General features: G+C 38.3%; 2 protein-coding genes across 5 annotated transcripts in view; both read right to left on the bottom strand.

The window, feature by feature from the left end:
* Positions 1 to 200, bottom strand: part of LOC143291383 (5-phosphohydroxy-L-lysine phospho-lyase-like) — a 13,825-nt gene extending 13,625 nt beyond the window's left edge. Inside the window, exon 1 of the mRNA XM_076601226.1 lies at positions 68 to 200. The gene's annotated coding sequence lies outside the window, so the exon portion shown is untranslated. The remainder of the gene's footprint in view (positions 1 to 67) is intronic.
* Positions 201 to 4,867: 4,667 nt separating this feature from the next.
* LOC143280207 (glutamine--fructose-6-phosphate aminotransferase [isomerizing] 2-like) overlaps positions 4,868 to 18,011 on the bottom strand; it is a 98,143-nt gene continuing 84,999 nt past the window's right edge. For 3 of the 4 annotated variants that reach the window (XM_076584850.1, XM_076584834.1, XM_076584855.1), the window contains 2 exons: positions 13,993 to 14,066; positions 4,868 to 11,249 (listed from right to left, as the gene is read on the bottom strand). In XM_076584850.1, the coding sequence (XP_076440965.1) occupies positions 14,022 to 14,066 (45 nt within the window). In that variant the 3' untranslated portion in view covers positions 4,868 to 11,249; positions 13,993 to 14,021. The remainder of the gene's footprint in view (positions 11,250 to 13,992; positions 14,067 to 18,011) is intronic. The other variant, XM_076584844.1, reaches the window with a different exon arrangement.

The raw sequence follows: 18,011 nt of genomic DNA, 5'->3' as shown, positions 1-18,011 counted from the left end.
ACCCAACAACATTGCATGATTTTCTTTAACAACAAACACACGTTCAGCATTGTCGAGTTTGGCCTACCTGAATCCCTAGTTGAAGAAATAATTATGAATGGGATTTCCCAGTTTCGAACACCCTCTGTCATTATCTGGCTTGGTTTTCATCCAGTCAGAAGAACAACGTAAAAGTGCACGTCGTTCCTGATTGCTAAAAAATAGTCCATAGCAGACGGCCCACAATAATTGTGCACGTAGGCCCACTTCCGGTTTTTGTGTCACGTTTGTCGGAAACGCAACAGATTTCCATTTGACTTGGAGCGTGCTCGGTTTGGATGCTCGGGTGGGGTGCTCGGGTGTGTGAGTGCACGTGTGGCCTGTGTGTGAGCTGAGTGTGCGTGCGTGCATAATTATGTCTGTGGTGTGTGGGTGTGTGTGTTTGTATTTACATTTATTTAATTAATTTGTTTGTTTATTTATTATCATTGTCTTTTTATTTCAATTATTTTTTTTTCTTTTCCTGCATTTCTCTTTATTCCATTATATATCTGCTTGCTTGTTTTAAGTTATCCGTGTATTCATTTATTTATTCTATTTATTTATTATTTATGTACTGATTTTATAATAACAGTTTGTCAGTACAAACAAAACTGGCATGACCGAGGGTGACAGGATAGCATAAGACAGTCAGTCATCATAATAATGTTTTACATTCATGAAATTGATGGCAAACATAGCAGGATCAGAACAAAAGATATAATACTTAAAACCGCACATTAGTTCTTTCTCTCAGCGGCACAAACTCTCAAACTTATCCCCCCACTTTACTCAGTCCTGATCACTGTCTACAATTCCCCCACCCCATCCCCAACCCCCGCACCCTCCTCGCAACCTCCTTCCAATTTAAGCACCACACACACAGGTCCCATCGATCCTCACCATCTCTCATATCCTCTACCCTTAGGCTACTCCTCAATGACCACATAAAGTTCAATTACACCACAGTGAAGAATATGTACACTTCTAGTTATATCTCCAATAATGAACGCATATTTTTCTCCCCAAAAACGAAATTTTATCTAAATGAGCCAGACAATTTAACACACTTAAATACATATTTAAATTTGTTTTTGTTTTTTGTTTTTTATTTTTTTCAAAATTTATACTTTGCCATAATTATAGTGCATGCATGCCCGCCAGCTTGCACACACACACACACACACACACACACACACACAATTAAGCATGCTCACACACACACACCCACACACACACACACCACACACACACTGGCACTGTGTCGATGATGAATGGAGAGCATCCATTTAAGTCCAGAAATGGCACTGACGGGTCTCGTGAAGCAAGCATGCATGTGCACACATGCGCCCGCAGGGACTCATTGTGGAGTCGCACGGCTGTTGGGAGGAAGGAGTTTCTCATGTGGTTGGTCCTGGCTCTGAGACACAGCAGCCGTTCAGAAGACTCCCTCCTGGACTCACAAGCAGTCAGCACCTGGTGGAGTGGGTGGCTGGCATCTGCATGGATCCTGTGAAGTTTGCTGTGATCAGAGCCCTGGAACAGCATGTCCAGGGGCGACATAGCCTCACCAACGACGACCTTACTTGTACAATACCTTATGGTCTTAATGTGTGTGTGTGTGAGTGTGTGCATGTGCGTGCATGTGCGCTTGTCATTTTTAGTAATATATACCTTTCTTTGTTGGATGTTTTCATTTGTAAATATTGCTGTGCAATAACCTTTTCTCTTAACATGAGTGTCAGGAGGGAGGGGGCGGTTAGTCTATCGTCAGCTATTGGGAATTCTTATTTGACTAGTTTTAATCTCTTCTTATGTTTCCTTTTTATGCTAGTGTTTACAATGAGCCTGTGATTGCACAACTTAATTTCCATGTGGATTAATAAAGTGTTTTTGATTTGATTTGATTTGATTCGACTCATCTTGCTTACCTGTAATTTCATGAAACATATTATCTTCAGCCACATTATGCATTACACATAAGACAATGGTATTATTGTTCCAGAACAACATGGCTTAGCAAGGTAGGTCCTTCGAAACCCAGTTCCTTAGACTTGTCGACAAACTGACCTGTGATCTTTGATTTGATTTGATTTGATATCGATACTTGTGTAGCTCAGTTGGAGACCAAGCTCTAAGCGCTTTACAAACTCGGGGTCATTTGCACAACAGGCTGCCTACCTGGGTAAAGCCAACTGGCGGCTGGCATTGAGTGCTCAGTCATTTCCTGTGTGATTCGGGTTGTGCATGCTGGGTATGTTCTTGTCATTGCGTGTGAACGACCGGTGTGAAAGCGCACAAGATTCAGTGCTATATAAATACTATCATTATTTGTTCCTATAACCCACTGAACGCTGACATGGATTACAGGATCATATTTGACATGCATATTGGATCTTCTACATGTGTATACACGCAAAGGGAGTTAGGCACTAGCAAGTCTGCACATATTTTATGTTGATCTGAGAGATTGGAAAATCTCAACCCTTTACCCACCAGGCGCCATTACTGAGATTCAAACCCTGGACCCTGAGATTGAAAGTCCAATGCTTTAACCACTCAGCTAGTGTGCCTGTCACAGGAAAGCGAGTTGGTCTAGTTGTGATGGACTTTCAGAAGGCCTTTAACAAAGTCATCCACAGCCTTCTGATACACAAGTTGTCACACTTTGGGGTCGGGGGCAGGATCAGTGCATGGATCAAGAACTTCCTGAAAGACTGATAGCAAGAGGTCATCATAGATAGTGCGAAGTCGAGCTTTATCCCAGTGGATTCAGGAGTTCCCCAAGGCTCTATTCTCCGTCCAAATTTGTTCCTCCTATACATCAACGTCCTGCCCAGCCAGATCAACTCCAGTGTCAGACTCTTTGCTGATGACACCATTTGCCAGTGTTCTGTCTCATATGACAACAGCCAGTTCATACTGCAAAAAGATCTTTGCACGTTAGAAGTATGGGAAGGCTGCTGGAGTATGAGTTTTCATCTTGGCAAATGCCAAGAACTTAGAGTGACCAGGAGTAAGAAGACGAACAACAGAATATACATTCTTCACAACCAACCAACCACTGCAGGAGGCTACCACCACCAAGCACCTTGGCATCACCCTGGCAGCAGATGTGTCTTGGGAGCCCCATATCCACAGAAGTAGAAGAGATTGCAAGACAAGATCAAGAGAAATAACAGTGAGAAATTACAGCGACTCACTCTTTCAATGAAATTGAACTCAATACAGAACTGTTTCTATTCACATTTGTTTAATCCCCTTGTTCCAGAACAGTGCATAGCAGTTTACATTTCGCACCCCCACATAATATAGTCACAAAATACATGATATACAACCAGAATTTTAAAAACGCAATTCAGAGAATAATCTGAATATTCTCTGACACCTGTCACTGAAAAACAATTGTGTGATACAGTCCACCATAAGATTTAAATACAGTTTACTACATTACATTTCATGTTGGTCCTGATTAGCAATTTAAAAAGTAACATCTGTGTTTAAATTGGTCAATTCAACAAACAAAATTTAAAAAAAATTGCAATAGCATTTTACCTTATAAGAAGGGAAATATATTGAAATAGCTCTTGATGAACATTTATTAAACCATCCAATTATTTTTGTTGTTCATCAGTATAAGTACCTATATGGGTATCAATAATACTAATAACATTATTCTAAAGTTAAAAGATAAACATTTTTGAATGACACTGTGATTCAGCAGATGAATGCACACCCAGGTGTGTCCATCTCCCATAAACACTCGCCCTTTTTTGAGGGGGGGAATTGTGGATTCTGATTTTTTCCCCACAACACTATCCATGTCAAATAAAAAAATAACAACAAAAAAACCCAACATACTGGAACGTTTGTGAAGTTCTCTTCAAATCCATCTTCAAAGGTTTACTAAAAACAGGGACTTACACACACATACTCACAGACACACACACACATGTACACAAAACTAATGCTCTCTTGCATTTTCACGCATAGTAATCATAGTATGGCACCATAAACTCTACCTGTGAGAAGTGCCTGAATATTACATGCATTAAATTGTTATTACAACAAAAATAATACAGAATTCAAGTTGGTTTGCGCAAAATATTCTGATTGACGTTTCTTTGTGTAGTCTGCATTTTAGTTGTGTTCACAAACATGCATATACCCAAGTAAATAAGCACATCACTCTCCTGCGATACCAAACAGAAACGTTTCTGTCAATAATACACTGTATGAGAAATAAATACCATTTTCCTTTCTCCACAAAAGTTACACAATTAGCAAATATACACACAGCAAAAGCATTGGAACAGTCTTCTACTTTAGCCAATTTACAAAAATGAAACAGTTTTTACCTACAGAATTCTTAAAAAGCCATGATTATCATCAGCTTCCAGTCTCGTCTTGAGACTTACGTTAAGGAAAAGCATGTTGTTCAACTAACAGCAAGACAAGGAAGATATATTTTTTTTTTTTTTTTAGTAATGTCAGAGTTTTCCCTTGTTGAATTTTACACTGAAACTCAAGATCTACAGCAAGAGATATTTTAATGGCAGAGTTTTTGCCTTGAGTTTTACATCTAACAACAGCAAGACCTACTGCAAGTCAAGAAAGATATATTCACGGCAGAGTTTTGTCTTGAGTTTTCTGAAATATTTTAGGAGTTCTTTGACATGCCTTTCAGATGCAGTTTTGACAGTAGTATTTTATCATGTTCTTTTTCTTTTTCTTCTTCACCGGTATGTTTGGTCTATGGAACAACTGAAGATCCAGATATTCTGGTACAACCATTAGATTATACACAATCTTTATTTTTTTATTTTTTTTTATTTTTATTTTTTTTACATTTCACATTTCTCATTTCTTGGTCTGTAGTTGCATAGATGGCATAGACAATATGACAACTAAGTGTATATAGTTTTTTACTAGTGGTGATGGTTAGTGTGAATATTCTAGATGTGGTCTGTCTCAAACATATGCTGGTTTTAGAACCATCTAGAAATACCCATGCCATGAAACAAAGTAAGCAGTTATGCACCATGCTCCCTGTATAAGAAACAATAGGTATGAGGGACGCATTTTGCACAGTGTGAAGTATGAGGTGAAACTGCAGACAGCAGTCCACCCTGTCCACTCTGTGTGCAAAAGACATGTCTCTCTCTCAATCTCTCTCTCCTGTGGCTGTCTCTCCTCAGCAGGAGTTGCCGGCCTGTCAGTGCTCACAGCATGCATTTAAAGTGATATATCTTTAACTCTTTCACTGCAACAGGCGACTTTAGTTGACTGGACAGTTGACCTCTGTAGCTGACTTTAGTTGACATCGAAGTGTCATGTTAAATGGACTGTTTTTTCACATTGTCACAAAGCTGACAGCTGCAGCCAACGGGAAATTGACTGACATTCCCCCTTTTAACTCACTCAGTACAGCCAGTCCTCTCTTCTCCTCTACACAGACCCCTCAGATGTCCAGTGGGTGTCTGAATGACCCAACCTTTAGCTTCCGTCGTCAGAACTGTGGTATTCTTTGTCAACATTCACCTCTTCAGTATAACAGCGTTCTGCTTGCAATACTTTGATGATGGTAATTGGGATAAAACGCTGTTAACGTCGTCTCTTTCGCCGTTCGTATGGAGAGAGTTAGCCAAGTCTGGGGCGAACAAGTCCACTATGTTGTTTTGACAAGAACTGAATCGTGTGACTGAGAGTTTTGAGTCTAAAATATTTGGCGCTGGGAAGAGCTATTCACACAGAAACTTGGGGGTGAAAGAGTTAAGTATGATAAGTGATCTCTAAAAACAATAGCCAGTGAGTGATCCCCTAAAAGTATGAAAAGTGATCCATAAAAGCAAGCCAGCCTGCCATGCTGGGCTTAATCAAGGGATAACAAGTTGAACTTTGACCCATCTCTCTCTCAAAAATATTTTCATTCAAGAACAGTTCAATACAAACAATACTGTATACATGGTAATTTGCATAGTTTTGTTTTCTTATCTGCATAACACTGGAACATCTCAGCACATACATGATTACAGACAACACAGACATGCTTGGTGATGGAGTTAATGTTTCATTCCCATCCACACACAAACACACACTCACACACACACTACAGTGAGGGGAAGGGGTCAAAGACAGGAATCGCTTATCCAGAGCTGCATCCGTACTACATAGACTGACAGAAATAGTTGTGGTATCTGACCGGCACATACATACACAGGCTTCACAAAAAGTGAGGGACCACTTCATAAAAGCAGGCATATTTTTACAGAATGACAAAAAAAAACCCCACCAACAACAAAAACTGATAGACGATTTGAATTACGCAGGCTGCATTGGTCTACTACCGCTGGCCTCACCAATGGCTGTTTTAGACACACATGCACCATGGACAGCGTGAAAAAAAAATTGATGTTTCAGCCAAATGTTGACAGTAATTTAGTGGTTTACAAATGAAATCCGTGTTTTTTTCATTATAAGGAATGCAAGTTCATTCGCAAAAAAGCACCTCTGGTTATATATGGTACCCATAACACTGATTACATACATGTACGACTGTTTGCCAGAAATTCAGCATCATTTCACTGTATACTCCCAAGAAGAAAACTGTGCACATTCCTAAGTAGTGGTCCTTAACTTTTTGTGAAACCTGTATATGTACACATTTTGGAATAGCCAGTACTTTTAAGTCAACAGGTGGTTGCATTGTTCTGTGAAACAATAAACAGGAACAGCAAGTTGTTTTTTTCCCTCGACAGATTGTCATGAAATAACTTTAACAAACTACTAACTCCCTGACCCTGCATATTCTGTCTTGTTTTGTTTTATTTTGAAAACTTATCAAATTTGGTTCTCTTTGGGGCTGTCTTGCTAAGTAAGTACTTACATAAATCATCAAAACTGAGTTTGTACCTATGTATTAAAGAGAAACATTATAAAAATACAGATATGCACATACCTGTGGTATTGTTCATGATTGAATTACAGTGAAGTATATGCATTTTACACTTACGGATTTCATGAGTCTTTGAAATAAAAAGAAAAGAAAAAATAAGTAAAAGAAGTTTCATTTGATCAATCACAAAATAGTAGTGTACCAAAATCTATAAAAGTACAACAAAATAAAAGACAAAAACTTTCCAACATCTGTAAATAGCAACATAAGAGATTTTTTTTTAACCAAACGGCTGTAAAATAACAACCTCTTTACCCTGGAAAAGATGGGTGAGAAAGGTGGGAGAAGAGCAAATAATAGAATTATTTAATTTTCTATCAAAACATTCATGCCACTGCCCCTGACAGAACAAATGTCAAGGTCTGCTAGGTTCCTACTGGGCCATGCTCACGCTGTGTGGTATGAACAGACATAGTTTGTGCTCCATGCATTCCTAGAACGCCAATGCTCCAAACTGCATGACACATCGACGTTGCAAACTTATCTGTCTTGATGCTAAGGCACTTTCTGGCTTGGAGAAAACAAAAGACCATGGTGTTAGCATTCTTTGTACTTGTGAACATCAGACATGAGCCAAATTATAATAATAAAAAAGAAGTGAGTTTCTAAGTAGACACTGGACCTAGGGACAACCAACATATCTATACACATGATATCTAAGCCTTCATACAACAGGTGAATCAATCTGGATTAAATTCATATGATCATAAACAAATATGTGGCACCCGATATTTCTTTTTTTTAAAACAGCCTGCAAGTGCTTGTTAGGAAATAATAAACTCATAAAATTCTTATTTCTGAAAAAAGCATTTTGAATATCCACATATATCATGTTTACTTAAAAGCAATTTGTATGAACTGAAACATTCCCCTTTCCATTTCTTCCCAATCCTCTTACCTCTTCTTCTTCCTGCTTATTCTTGATTTTTTTCCATTCGTGTTGTCTTTAAAACGAGTTTCTAAGTCCTTCACATACACTACTTGTTTGTTTCTTTCAATATTTATTGCTGAATGTTAACAGTTCTGCATAAATAATTGAACAAAGTTCCAACAAGCGGATGGAAGCTTTACAAATGGCCGACACCACACCACACTGGTAATAAGATTCGGGAAATCATCATACATGATTATTTAAAATGATAACATAATACTTACTTTGTCACTTATCTGTCCATATTTTTCTGTATTTTTAATCATGTCACTCGCGCATATGGGGAGGCATAAAAACCACCACCACCACCACCACACACAAAAAATTTTAAAAATAAAGTAAAAAAAAAACCCAAACAAACCCAAAACAGACTGAATGACATGATTGTCTTTTTAACAAAAGAAATAACTCCAAGTTTCGTAAATACATAACACATAAAATAAGATTCTTTTTCTTCAGTTTGCCATCCCTTGTGGTCCACAGGTGCAGTGAGCAATTAATCAATTACTGTCTGCTGATTGCAAGGTTATGAGATCACATTTTGTAACAACCCATGAATTAAATGAAATAGTCCAGCTCAGCATGTCATAAAAGCACAATGAAGTTGATAAAATGAAGCCAGTTAAAGAACCTTAAACAACGATGAATAAAAGTCATATTTCACAGGTGAGAAATGGGGGAATATAATCAGTAAATCAGATATCACCACAAATATCTTAAATAATCCACACCAGGGATGGACAACAATCATGATTTTCAGTTTCTGTTTCAGTAGCTCAAGGAGGCGTCACTGTGTTCGGATAAATCCATATACGCTACACCACATCTGCCAAGCAGATGCCTGACCAGCAGCGTAACCCAACGTGCTTAGTCAGGCCTTGAGAAAAAAACCACAAAAAACACCTAAATAAAATAAAGCGAAATAAGTAATTAAATAAATAATAGATAAATACATAAAAAAGATCTACTACTACAAATAATAATATTTATAAAGCGCAAAAACTTAATGAAGTCAACTATAAGCGTACAAAAATAAAAATAAAAAGATAAATAAATAAATAAAATGAAATAGAATAAAATAAATAAATTAAATAAAAAAGACAGCAATGATGATAAATAAGCAAATGAATGTAAAACATGCAGACACACATTCACACATCCACACACATATGCACAACAGATATGCACTAAACATGCAGTTTCACAGATATGAAAGCACAATCAAATACACATAAATGTACATGAACCCCAACACACAAAGTCAACTATAAGCATACAAAGATAAAAATAAATGATAATCTATTTTCTTCAATGGCATGAAGCTATGGCATAAATGTGTCATGAACATAAATCTCCACACACAAACACTTGCACACACATGCATGCACCCTTTGAGAACATTCATGTAATTAGAACAATGAAGAGATTTTTTAAAAGAAACCAGTAATAAAATAAACATTACTGTGGGTGAATATGTAAAATCAAGCAAACATGTGGGGAAAAAAAGTCAGTCAACTGAATCCAAGTAAAAAAAACCCAACCAAACAAAAACACAAAAAAAACAACAACAAAAAAACATATCACAAGTAACAGGCAGTGATTTCACCCATAGAAAACAAGCACATTTGTGCCAGAAGAAAAAAAAGGGAACACTGTATGTGAGATTAAAGACTCAGCCATAACCGGTTCAACAATTAAAAACCATCAGCAACAACCCCCAAAAATAGAACTCTCCATGTGGCTACTGGCAAACAAAACAGTATGAAAAATGAGGCCAGCACAGAAATAAACCTGAATATGGCAACTTGTATCATTTTACAATTACAAAACACAGCTTCCTTCAATACCATAAATCTAAAATACATCAAGCAAAGAACCCTGTTTAAATTTTTTTTTTCTTCAGCATTATCTTTTGCATAATTGAACAGGAAAAATACAAAGTTTAGAGTAAAAAAGACCATTCTGATTTGGATCGCCACTGTATACCCTAACAATGACTGACCAAAATGTTGAATACTTCAGTATGCCATATGCAGTCATAAGAGCTGGATCCATTGAAAAATCATAACCCTGTGTTCTATGTCTGTGACTACCATGTTACATTAAAAGTTTAACAATAACACATTTCATAATACATTCTATTTATAAACCCAGTTTGGAATTTGTGTGGCTGTGAATACAGTTGACATTGAGAAGAAGGCTTATTAGGTCATCTGACTATTTTAATTTGAACAAATTTCATTAGTTCAATTGCTTCCAAAATGTGGGTCTTTATCACAGCATATCTTCACCAAAATATTTTCAAAATATTCTTTTGTTCAGCAGTGTTAGCTGCACAGCGAGATTATCATTTTATTCACTGCAGAGCCAAAAGTGGCACTTTGGGGGACCTTTAGAAAGATACATGTCTGTTTACATTCCGTGATTTAACCTGCACACAATGCATGCAGCAAGGAAAACAACATATTCAAAATCCTTACCACTTGACACAAGATGATTCATGGTCAAGGTTATAGCCTGCCTTCATCAAATGATGAGAATACTTCACTGGAAATATGTTCAAGTTTGTAGTTTGCATGAAAACCTAGTACTGGTCAATGATGAGTTAGATTGCTTTCTGAAAGCTGGATGTTTAAATTTTTTGTCTTCTGGACAGAATTTACAAGAAGAAAAATCCACGCAAATGCACCGATCAAAATATGAAACAAAACAGCTAGGGGAAGGGGGGACGGGGGCGGGGGGGGGGGGGGGGGGGGGGGGGAGAACTGGGTTTGACTGCCTGCAGAAAACCATGAACTGTTTGGTCTGCACTTCAAGTGCTGCTGCGTATACTCTAATGTCGATGAAAGACTGACCTATGCGCAATGATACCCACAACTTCATAAACTCACACTAAGAAAAGCAGGGCTAAGCTTGATGGCCCCCCAAAAGGTCACAGCTGCATCAAACAACCCACAAACAGTATACTGGCTTTCAGTAACAATCTTCCCTTTCCAACAGATGGGAAAAAGGACACAACAGTCAAGGTATATCATGTAAAGAAAATAAATTATATCACAAAGCCTTACACTCTCCAGGTTCGGCCATGATAACAATAACACCCCCCACGATCCACTTCCCACTCGCCCATGGAGAATCCTCCTTCAAAAAACAAAACACCAAACAGCTGTCCTTCGCATGAACAAGGATGCACTATATACAGAATGTACAGAATGTGGTCAACACAGTGATTTGGTCCCCACAGCCACTGACACCACAGGAGGAGGTAACTGCTGATCCACCTGTGTGGCAGTGTGTGTGTGTTCAGTGTGTGTGTGTCTTCAGCAGACTCCGTGGCTGGTCCGTCTGCAATCAGAAAGAAGGCCATGTTAGAATGGAGGGATAGACAGGAAGGCTTCAACTTTGTAAACATCAAAGCACTCCTTAAACTAAGTATCAACTCCATAAACATCCAAGCACTTCTTAAACTATGTTTCAACCCGAAAAACATCAAAGCATTCTTTAAAGTAAGTATCAACTCCATAAACATTCAAGCGCTCCTTAAACTATCAACTCCATAAACATCCAAGCACTTCTTAAACTATGTTTCAACCTGAAAAACATCAAAGCATTCCTTAAACTAAGTATCAACTCCATAAACATTCAAGCACTCCTTAAACTAAGTTTCAACTCTGTAAACACTTAAGCACTCCTTAAGCTATGTTTCATTCCGTAAACATTCAAGCACTCCTTAAGTTTCAACTCAATAAAAATCCAAGCACTCCTTAAACTATGTTTCAACTCAGTAAACATTTAAGCACTCCTTAAACTAAGTTTCAACTCTGTAAATATTCAAGCACTCCTTAAACTAAGTTTCAGCTTCATAAACATTCAAGCACGCATTAAACTAAGTATCAGTGTAAAATGGAATACAATCCATCTCAACTGATACATTCTATACTGATGTTTCAGTATAAAATGGAACACTATCCACCACAATTGATATACTTTATACGGATATTTCATCATAAAACAGAACACAATCCATCACAACTAATACACTCTATATGAAGGTTTCCGTGTAAAATGGAATGCAAACCATCAAAACTGATGCACTCTATACAGATGTTCCAGTATAAAATGGAACTCAGTTCATCACAACTGATACGCTCTATACCATTTTTTTCTGTTTAAAATGGAAAATCATTCATCATAACTGATACACTCTATATACAGATGTTTGAGTATAAAATGGAACTCAGTTCATCACAACTGATACGCTCTATACCATTTTTTTCTGTTTAAAATGGAAAATCATTCATCATAACTGATACACTCTATATACAGATGTTTGAGTATAAAATGAAACTCAATTCATCACAGCTGATACACTCTATTCCTTTTTTTTTCTGTTTAAAATGGAACACAAACCATCAAAACTAATATACTCTATATGAATATTTCAGTTTAAAATGGAACAACATCCATCACAACTGATACATTCTTAATGAACGTTTCAGTGTAAAATGGAACAACATCCGTCACAACTGATACATTATTTAACGAATGTTTCAGTGTAAAATGGAACAACATCTGTCACAACCGATACATTCTTTAACGAACGTTTCAGTGTAAAATGGAACAACATCCATCACAACTGATACATTATTTAACGAATGTTTCAGTGTAAAATGGAACAACATCTGTCACAACCGATACATTCTTTAACGAACGTTTCAGTGTAAAATGGAACAACATCCGTCACAACTGATACATTCTTTAACGAACGTTTTCAGTGTAAAATGGAACACCGTCCATTGCAACTGATACACTCTACATACATGAATGTTTCAGTGTAAAATGGAACACAACTAGTTAATCCACTACAACTGATACACTCTACATGAATGTTTCAGTGTGAAATGGATCACAGTGAATAGGACTGAGGAGACAACAGCCAGAGACATGCTGTGGGCAAAAGCAGGAAGCATTATAAATTGTTTTGCAAATAGACAATGAAAGTCACATTTGAGAATACATCACCAGTGTGTTATTTGAAAGAAAGGAATTACAAAATCACTGAATAATCAAAGTACACTTATTTTCCTGTATACCACTACAGGACTCCAGACGTCTACCGGTACAGCTGTCAGTTTTGTTATGCACTAACTCAAACGTTCCACATGCAAAGCCTTTGTTGAATACAACACTATTGTACAGTGTTGTGCTGTGTTATTTTCTTGCCAGCATATTTCTCTGTGTAGAATTCAGGATGCCTTCCCTGGGAGGCATAGTATATGTCGTTACGGTGCACAGTCACCCTTTTTTCTGTTCTTTCTTTTTCCCCCGATCCAGCTAAACTTTTCTACACACTTTTTATCCCACACCTCTCTCTCCATGTAGAACAGCCATTGAAGGAAATCAAAAGAGTGGATAGTGTGTATACATGTGTACATGCAAGCAAGATTAGAAGAAAGCGGTAAAAGAGTCTCACTAAGTTACACCTCTCCCCCCATGCTCTGAACCTCACACATGCACAATGAAAAAAGTTAATTCATGCTTATATCTTTTCTGGGTTTTTTTCTTTGTTGTTGTTGTTGTTTCTTTCTTGTATTTTTTTGTATGGCCATACTACGATCTCTGATTTGTATTGTATCATATTGTGTTATATTACTCATTTTTCTCACAACAGATTTCTCTGTGTGAACATTTTTTTAATTTTGTCATGTTTTATTCCAAACGTGCTGTGTAACTTTCCCAGGTTGAGTGGACATATCAATCCAACAAACTGTCATGACCCTACAGGTTTAAAGTGTGTGCCACCCAAACCTGTTCCAGACAGAAGTAACAACTGTTACAGCCATGATTTAGTGTTACTGTTGAAACCTCTGTGCCAAGTCAAGTCTAACTGTGTCTCCACACAACACTTGGGCCATACAGAAACCTGATGCAGGACTCCCAGTCGCTTGTCGCACCAGAAAAGCAGAAGAAAGAGATGATACCAGAGGACAGATAAAAGGATGATGGGAGGATGGGGTGAGATTTTGAAAAAAAAAAAAAAAAAAAAAAAAAAAAGGAAAAAAAGACAAAATGCCATAGAATATCTTACACAAAAAGCAATTTTCCGGTGATCACTGTTCACTCGACTGTTACACTCTTCGCGAGATTCCTTGGATGATCAACCTAGAAGATGTGAAAAACATGATATATTAGGAACAAAATGTCTGTAACATGAATATTAGAATACAAAGCTGATCACATTGACACAGACACACATACATGTATACACACACACACACACACACACACATACATACACACATGCACACACACACACACGCACACACACACACACACTAATATCACTGATAGTGAAAAGACGCTAAACTAAAGAGCGAACACGCACGCACACACACACACACACACTAATATCACTGATAGTGAAAAGACGCTAAACTAAAGAACGAACACACACACACACACAGTTCCTATGTATATCTGTTGATGACTGATTCACTGACACACCAACCTATTCACTTTCTGTCTGCCCTGTAGTTTATACTTTCTCCAAAACAGCCAGAAACATGGGTAACATTTATGATGAACAATGACGACAGTGATGATACTATAGGCATCAGTTCTTATAAACCTTATGGTTTTATGACAATAAAACATTCTATTCTATTCTGTTCTGGGAGGAAGGTGGCAGAATGGTTAAGATGCTCAGCTGCCAATACAGTGAGTCCGTGAGGGTGTGGGTTCGAATCCCGCTCTCGCCCTTTCTCCCAAGTTTGACTGGAAAATCAAACTGAGCGTCTAGTCTTTCGGATGAGATGATAAACCGAGGTCCCGTGTGCAGCAGGCACTTGGCGCACTGAAAAAGAACCCACGGCAATGAGTGTGTTGTCCTCTGGCAAAATTATGTAAAAAGAAATCCAGTGTAATAGGTACACAAATATATAAGCATGCACTCAAGGCCTGACAAGCGTGTTGGGTTATGCTGCTGTTAGGCACTGATCTGCCTAGCAGATGTGGTGTAGTGAATATGGATTTGTCTGAACGCAGTGACGCCTCCTTGAGAAACTGAAAACTGAAAAACTCTGTTCTATTCTAGACTGCATGGCAGGCCTGACTCTGCACTTTCTTTCATTTCTAAATAAACTGTGGATCAGATCTGGCTGCAACATTCCTCTTTTCTTCGTGAGGCCAATGCTTATTCGACTGTGAGGAAGAGATGAGCAGGGCCCCAAAATACCCCCAGTCATTGACGAGGAACATTCCATAATCACAAATAGCTTGAACAAATTCTGCTGCATACGTAAATCTCCCATTCGATCATCAATCCCACCGTTCTTCCATTAAAATTTATCCTTATCATGTCTTTTATTTTGATATCCATTTAAACTTGTATTTGTATTTCTTTTTATCACAGCAGATTTCTCTGTGTGAAATTCGGGCTGCTCTTCCCAGGGAGAGCGCGTCGCTATACTACAGCGCCATCCAATTTTTTTGTATTTTTTCCTGCGTGTAGTTTTATTTGTTTTTCCTATCGAAGTGGATTTTTCTACAGAATTTTGCCAGGAACAACCCTTTTGTTGCCATGGGTTCTTTTATGTGCGCTAAGTGCATGCTGCACACGGGACCTCGGTTTATCGTCTCATCCGAATGACTAGCCACTCAAGGTCTAGTGGAGGGGGAGAAAATATCGGCGGCTGAGCCATGATTCGAACCAGCGCGCTCAGATTCTCTCTCGCTTCCTAGGCGGACGCGTTACCTCTAGGCCATCACTCCATTTAAACTGATCCCTATTGTGTCTTTCATTAAAATATCTATTTAAATTGGTCCTTCTCCTGTCTTTCATTTTGACATCCACTGAAATTAATTTCTATGGTTGGTTTTGTCAAAATGGAATATGGTTGGTTTTGTCAAAATGGAATATGGTGGTTTTGTCAAAATGGAATATGGTTGGTTTTGTCAAAATGGAATATGGTGGTTTTGTCAAAATGGAATATGGTTGGTTTTGTCAAAATGGAATATGGTTGGTTTTGTCAAAATGGAATATGGTTGGTTTTCTCAAAATGGAATATGGTGGTTTTGTCAAAATGGAATATGGTTGGTTTTGTCAAAATGGAATATGGTTGTTTTGTCAAAATGGAATATGGTTGGTTTTGTCAAAATGGAATATGGTGGTTTTGTCAAAATGGAATATGGTGGTTTTGTCAAAATGGAATATGGTTGGTTTTGTCAAAATGGAATATGATTGGTTTTGTCAAAATGGAAAATGGTTGGTTTTGTCAAAATGGAATATGGTGGTTTTGTCAAAATGGAATATGGTTGGTTTTGTCAAAATGGAATATGGTTGGTTTTGTCAAAATGGAAAATGGTTGGTTTTGTCAAAATGGAATGATGACGGGCAATGAAAGGAAGATGGTCCATATACTAAAGAAGGAACATGGAAATCAATGAACCTCACAGAGAAACAAAGAGAAGCAAGGGGAAGTACTCCGACAAGACAACAAAGAAAATAAGAAACAAACAAACAAACAAAAAAACGATAACAAAAATCAAACCAAAACAAAAAAAAAAAGAAAACCCACAGAGTCAGAATCATTCAAACATAAATTGTAGCTGATGATGTGATACTATGCTGACCACCACTTTCAAATGAAGAAATCTGCTTTTTTTTCGTTGTTGTTGTCTGTGTACATTATTTGTGTTGAATTCCCCAAAGGAACTGTTGCCTCTGTGCTTGATTGTGCCTTGTATGCGTGACTGTCTTGCTGAAACCATTGTTAATTATGACATGCTGCATGCACTGAAGATCTACATTGCTCCTGCTGTATGAATTACTTCTGTGACATTTGTTGTTTGTTACGTTTTTTTTTTTTTTTTTTTTTTTTTATTCTTCTTTTTCTTTTATTGTGTGTGTGTGTGTGTGTGTGTGTGTGTGTGTGTGTGTGTGTGTGTGTGTGTGTGTGTGTGTGCATTAAAAAGTTTTGTTTAAAAAAGAAAAGAAAAGAAATTCTACTTTTGACAACCAAATCATAAATGTAGAGTTCTACTGCTACTTTGATAACCACTCTCAAAATAAATAGTTTTATCTACTGTGACTGCCACACTCAAATAAATAGTTCTACTTTGACTACGACTCTACAAATGTTAGTCTTCAATTCTACTCATGCTTTGTGAATGAACTGACCCACTTCTTTATCTATCTGTAGCAATGCAAATGATGCCACTGTCAGCATGCTATGCAGGTGAAAAGGCATCTGCATGCTGTCTGCAGTCATGGTGATGTTGCATCACATCCACACCATCGGTCAGTTTGAAAGTAGAACAGCGGCCGCAATGGGAACAGTAGTCAGAATGGGAACAGTGGCCAGAATGAGGGCAGTGGTCAGAATGGGAACAGTAGCCAGAATGGGAACAGTGGCTAAAATGGGAACAGTGGCCAGAATGAGAACAGTGGCCAGAATAGGAACAGTGGCCAGAATGAGAACAGTAGCCGGAATAGGAACAGTGGCCAGAATGAGAACAGTGGTCAGAATGGGAACAGTAGCCAGAATGGGAACAGTGGCTAAAATGGGAACAGTGGCAAGAGCGGGAACAGTGGGCAAAATCTAATGGTGTGACACTCGCTATGCCTCCATCATTCCCCAAGCATCTCTAACTCAGCAGCGCACAGGAATGCATGAGAACTGCTCCACACAAAAAGCTGGCTGACAAGCGGTGCTCTCAGAGAGCTGCGAGAAAGCTCATGTTAGTGAGGGAACATGCTACCAGACGCAGGGTTTATTACCAAGATGAAGAGGATGACAAACAAAAGCCTGGAACGTCGCAAGCAACCGATGCCAAACCTACAGTGGCAGACACGCCCCCCACCCCACCCCCCTGCACCTCCTATAGGTTCCAACCTACAACACCTCAGGGTATACTGACTTCTGCTCTGCGCAAAGCAAGACTTCAGCAGGACATAGAAACCCGCAGTGAAGGCAGCGACAACACACACACACACACACACACAGACACACACACACACACACATAAAAAAACAACATGACTGACAACCAAGCTTGCAGCCAACACTGAACACGGTCATGTCAGTGTCGCTGACAGCAGAGCAAAGGA

This window comes from Babylonia areolata, chromosome 1 (assembly GCF_041734735.1).
Source record: "Babylonia areolata isolate BAREFJ2019XMU chromosome 1, ASM4173473v1, whole genome shotgun sequence".
In the NCBI taxonomy this organism is placed as follows: Eukaryota; Metazoa; Mollusca; class Gastropoda; order Neogastropoda; family Buccinidae; genus Babylonia; species Babylonia areolata.
The sequence above is the reverse complement of the archived record's forward strand: the minus strand, read 5'-3'. Positions and strand labels throughout refer to the sequence as shown.